This window comes from Cibotium barometz, chromosome 20 (assembly GCF_041138505.1).
Source record: "Cibotium barometz isolate CiBa-2024 chromosome 20, ASM4113850v1, whole genome shotgun sequence".
Lineage (NCBI taxonomy): Eukaryota > Viridiplantae > Streptophyta > Polypodiopsida > Cyatheales > Cibotiaceae > Cibotium > Cibotium barometz.
The window spans coordinates 26353426-26357518 of record NC_141065.1 but is presented as its reverse complement, the minus strand read 5'-3'; the positions used below and the strand labels follow the sequence as shown (position 1 = coordinate 26357518).

General features: G+C 44.5%; 1 protein-coding gene across 1 annotated transcript; it reads left to right on the top strand.

Moving 5' to 3' along the window:
- Positions 1 to 1400: 1400 nt before the first annotated feature.
- On the top strand, positions 1401 to 3398 carry LOC147627717 (uncharacterized). Its single transcript, XM_086815117.1, has one exon. The coding sequence runs from the start codon at positions 2151 to 2153 to the stop codon at positions 2499 to 2501; it is 351 nt and encodes a 116-aa protein (XP_086671243.1). The 5' UTR covers positions 1401 to 2150; the 3' UTR covers positions 2502 to 3398.
- The last annotated feature ends 695 nt before the right edge of the window (positions 3399 to 4093 follow it).

The following is a 4093-nucleotide window of genomic DNA, read 5'->3' as shown; positions in this document are numbered from 1 at the left end:
CTGTTTTGCTCATAACTTGATAGCAGTTCATTGTTTTGCTCATAACTTGAGCTAGAAAACTCAAAATTGAAAACTTTTTTGTTCAAATTGAAGCTAGATTTAATCTCTACAACTTGGTAGAGTAAATTGTGAGTTGATTTGGTCTACAAGTGGGTCAGAAATTCAAAACACAGAGACTGTTTTTCCAGGACAGTTTGTGTAGTCGAGTTTGCAAGAAGAGGTTTCCAGTTGCAGGTACTTGCAGGTAGGAGATTCAGAGAGAGAAAACGATTTTCTTTTTCTATTGTAGGTTGGTGGCAATGGAGAGTCAAAGAGAAACAGAGGGAGGGACTCCCTCAGTAGGCTAATGCATTTGCGGCTGTGGTAGTCATGAGTTTTGCGTTAGGTGCTCACACAGGTGACATGTACTTCTTTGCTCGATGTGGTCATCTCTTGGAGATCCATGACAGCAGATTGAGAGCACGTTGCTCTATGTACACTGTATGTGGGAGCTTTATGCTCATGTAGAGCAGGTTTTCTCTTTGGGAAAACTTTTTTCGGATTGCCAAAATTTTGCAGATTATCTTATAGGTCTTGCGACATGTGTAGCAGTTTGGTCAGTGATGCTCTTTGCATGTGTGCATTGAGCCGATTCACTCTCAGTGGCACATTTGTGGGCTCAAGACTGAGACAAAGGATATGGCATGTAAGGTCATATGAGGGATTATGGCATGTATGCTCATATGAGGTGTTCTTCATGAGAGCTTACATGACACAGGTTTGCAGATTTATGTATGCATAGAGTGCGGGTTTGATGCGCATTGATTGCTCATTGTGTTGAGCTTACAAGTAGTTGCTTGGTTATTGGGTTTATAGCCGTTATGCTGTCAGAACTCTGGCAAATTTTTTTAGAAGTTTATGAGATCTAGGTAGAGATTGCGGTTGCACTCAAATTTTGCATGCCGTGTTCTCTGCTGGTGGAAGATAGTGCGTGTATGCATCAATACCGCACGGTGTGAGCTTGTGATTAGCTCACAGTTGCAGTGTTGTGGCTACAACTTACAAGTAGCTACAGGTTCTATGATTTACAGGTACAGGGTTACACAGTTGGCAGAGTTTTTTGCAGAACCACATGTGGGATGCGTTTTGAGCATCATGTCTACTCACTACTTGCGCATATGGTTATGCACTTTACGCTCGATTGAGAGCCATTATCCTAGTGTTGTTGTTGCATTTCTTTTTTGCTTGGTTTAGTAGAGGTTGGGGACACTGCATTTCTATTATCTTTAGTAGAGCCGGACACTTGAGCTTTGATAGTGGTCGAGACGTTCTCCCGCTTACTCTATAGGTTCAAGGTACATCTTGGCAGTGGAGACTTGCAATAGTGTGGTGATTACAGAGCACAGTGTGGTTTGGACTACTGCGGGAGATTTTATGCGTTGATGCACTTGAGCACTACAAGTGCTGGTGAGCTCTTTTGAGAGCATTTTCTCCCCGTAGGAAGCTCTCTTTTAGTCTAGGTTCTGTGCATTTCTCTAAGAGCATTGGTTTATGCTCATTTCCTGGTACAGGTTGTAGAGCCACAGCTCTTGTTTTACTTTGTTGTTCACTTACGGCAGTGGACATGTGTGATGGTTTTGAGTCTATGACTCATGAGAGACAGCGGTCTTGTTCTTGTCGGCACTTGCGATGTTGGCATTGTGGTCACACAGGGCACATTAGACGACGTTGCTTCACACGCATGATGCAGCAGAGGTGATGTATGCGAGATGCAGATGTGGCTTTGCCACAGGTTGGAGAGGCAATTTCAATGGTAATCTATGCCAATGACGGTGAGGTCACGCTTGCCTCCAGTACACCTCTTGCACATATGTCTATGGATAACACATTTTCTCCACATTGGTTACCAGATGGTGACGCTGCTTTCCACGTCACACCATGTCGTAAGTGGTTTAGTAGTTTTTCTAGTGGGAGACTTGGTTGTGTGTGACTCGCTGATGGTTCAGCATGTGACATAGGGTGTAGGAGATGTATGTATGTCATTGCCTAGTGGTGCATTGTTTATGCTACGTCATGTGCGATATGTACCTTAGTTGAGACAAAGTTTGATCTCAGTGAGACAGTTGAGAGACAGCGGTTGTCATGTAGTGCTTAGAGAGCACTCTTTTCAGATGCATTGTGGATTGCTAGTGATTGCGAGAGGAGCCCGGAGTGGCTTGGTCTATCCATTTCATGTATCTGATATACGAGATGGGGTAGTCTTAATTGCGACAATGACACATGGTGGGATAGAGACAAGACGTGTCTCTTTTGTAGATGAGCTTCAGTATGCTCAGGAGACAGAGCATTTAGCTGTGCAGGACATGTTAGTGGACTCTGTAGAGACAGAGGTGGAGCAGGATTGCTTCAGTGAGACACAACAGATGTTGTCAGAGTCTGTGCAGACAGAGGTAGAGCGGGTCTGCTCCCTGGAGACACAGGCAGAGATGAGTGACATGGAGTTCTTTGACATGCTTATGTGAGATGAGTCATAGGATGATCAGACATTGGTCAAGCAAGCTGAGCCAGTTGTGCAGGTGCAGTCTATAGACAGTCAGGTAGAGTAGGTTAGCTCTAGTGAGCCACAATTGGAGACTGTGCGGACATCTTCACATAGATAGATAGAATGAGAGTGCTCTAGTGAGTCACAGCGAGGCAAGTCATTAGGTATGATGGCGGAGATGGCTAATTTAGATGCTGAGGATATAGTAGTGATGCAGTCATTTCTTGATATGCTTGTGCCAGAGCTTGATATGGACACACAAGATTCAGGACAAGGAGATACTCTTGGTATGCATGTGACATGCAGGGGGCACGAGGAGACACTCCAGGTTTCAGAGTTAGAGTGCCATGATCTCCAATTCATGGGGGAGGTGGCCACTTTCCCGGAGATCACGGATTGCCTTGAGTAGAGTTCTGAGTCACAGTTGACAGAGCTTGTCATATTGGCAGAGATTGCTAGGGTCGCATCAGCGTTTGGTGCCCTCATGTACGTGATGTTGATCTCAAGGCCCGATATAGCAGCTGCAGTGGGAGCATTTACAGTGGGAGTTGTTAGTCATATGGTGATTGACACTGGCATTGAGCATGGGGGAGTAGTGCAGGTCATTACGGGATACCTGCAAGATGTGCGTGCATGCTCTAGTAGGGATACACGTGTATGGTTATCGCTAGAGCGGATACAAGTACATGCACATAGCTCGACAAAGAGCATGGGCATTGGTTGAGAGTCAGTATATCTCTCATCCTTTGTGTATATACTAGAGGTTTAGCTAGTAGGATCTGCTTATTGGCACATTTGCCTTTAAGAAGGAGATTGTTGGGGTAAAGGCGTATGTGCCTTGCCCGGTCGCCCGAGTCACGGCGGCCCCGCCCACTGTACCCTGTACTTATAGTCATTATAGTGTATAGGGGGAGCTACCACTTTGCTAGTCTCCCCACCCACATGTTGTGTGTGTACTTCTCCTCTCTCCCTCTCTTCTTGCTTACGCGTGCTCCCTGATCTTCTTCACACCTCAACAAGCTCCAATTCACTCTGATCTCTCTACATCTTGTATTAACATAGCTAAATCATCATTTTCCTCGATACAAGATGATGACAACCCCACACATGGTTGGAAAGTCCTAAGTCCTTTATTCCATAACCAAGGCTAAGGAAGGGGGGGAGAAAAAATATACTCAATGTTGGATTCCAAAGAAATCCTACGACCATTTGCCTATTCAAAATAAATGCCAATTGTAACGGCAAAAATCATCGCTCATCAAGACAACCAATCAAAAATCAGGCTGCCAAAAATGCCTAAACCTAAATGACCTTCATCCGAGCAAAAAAACACATAACGATAGTGCAAATATGGATACCAAAAACACTCCTTAGCGCTCAATGGGATTGCACAGTGCCTGCCAAAAATTGGGTATCAAAATCAAAACCGCTCCAACACAAACAATAAACACAGAAAGAGACAAAACAGGCGACGATTACTACCAAAAACAGGTGACGGTTACTACCAAAAACGTTGATACTGCAATAACTCTCAAAAAACATGCCATCCATCTCAACAATTAAATGGGTTCC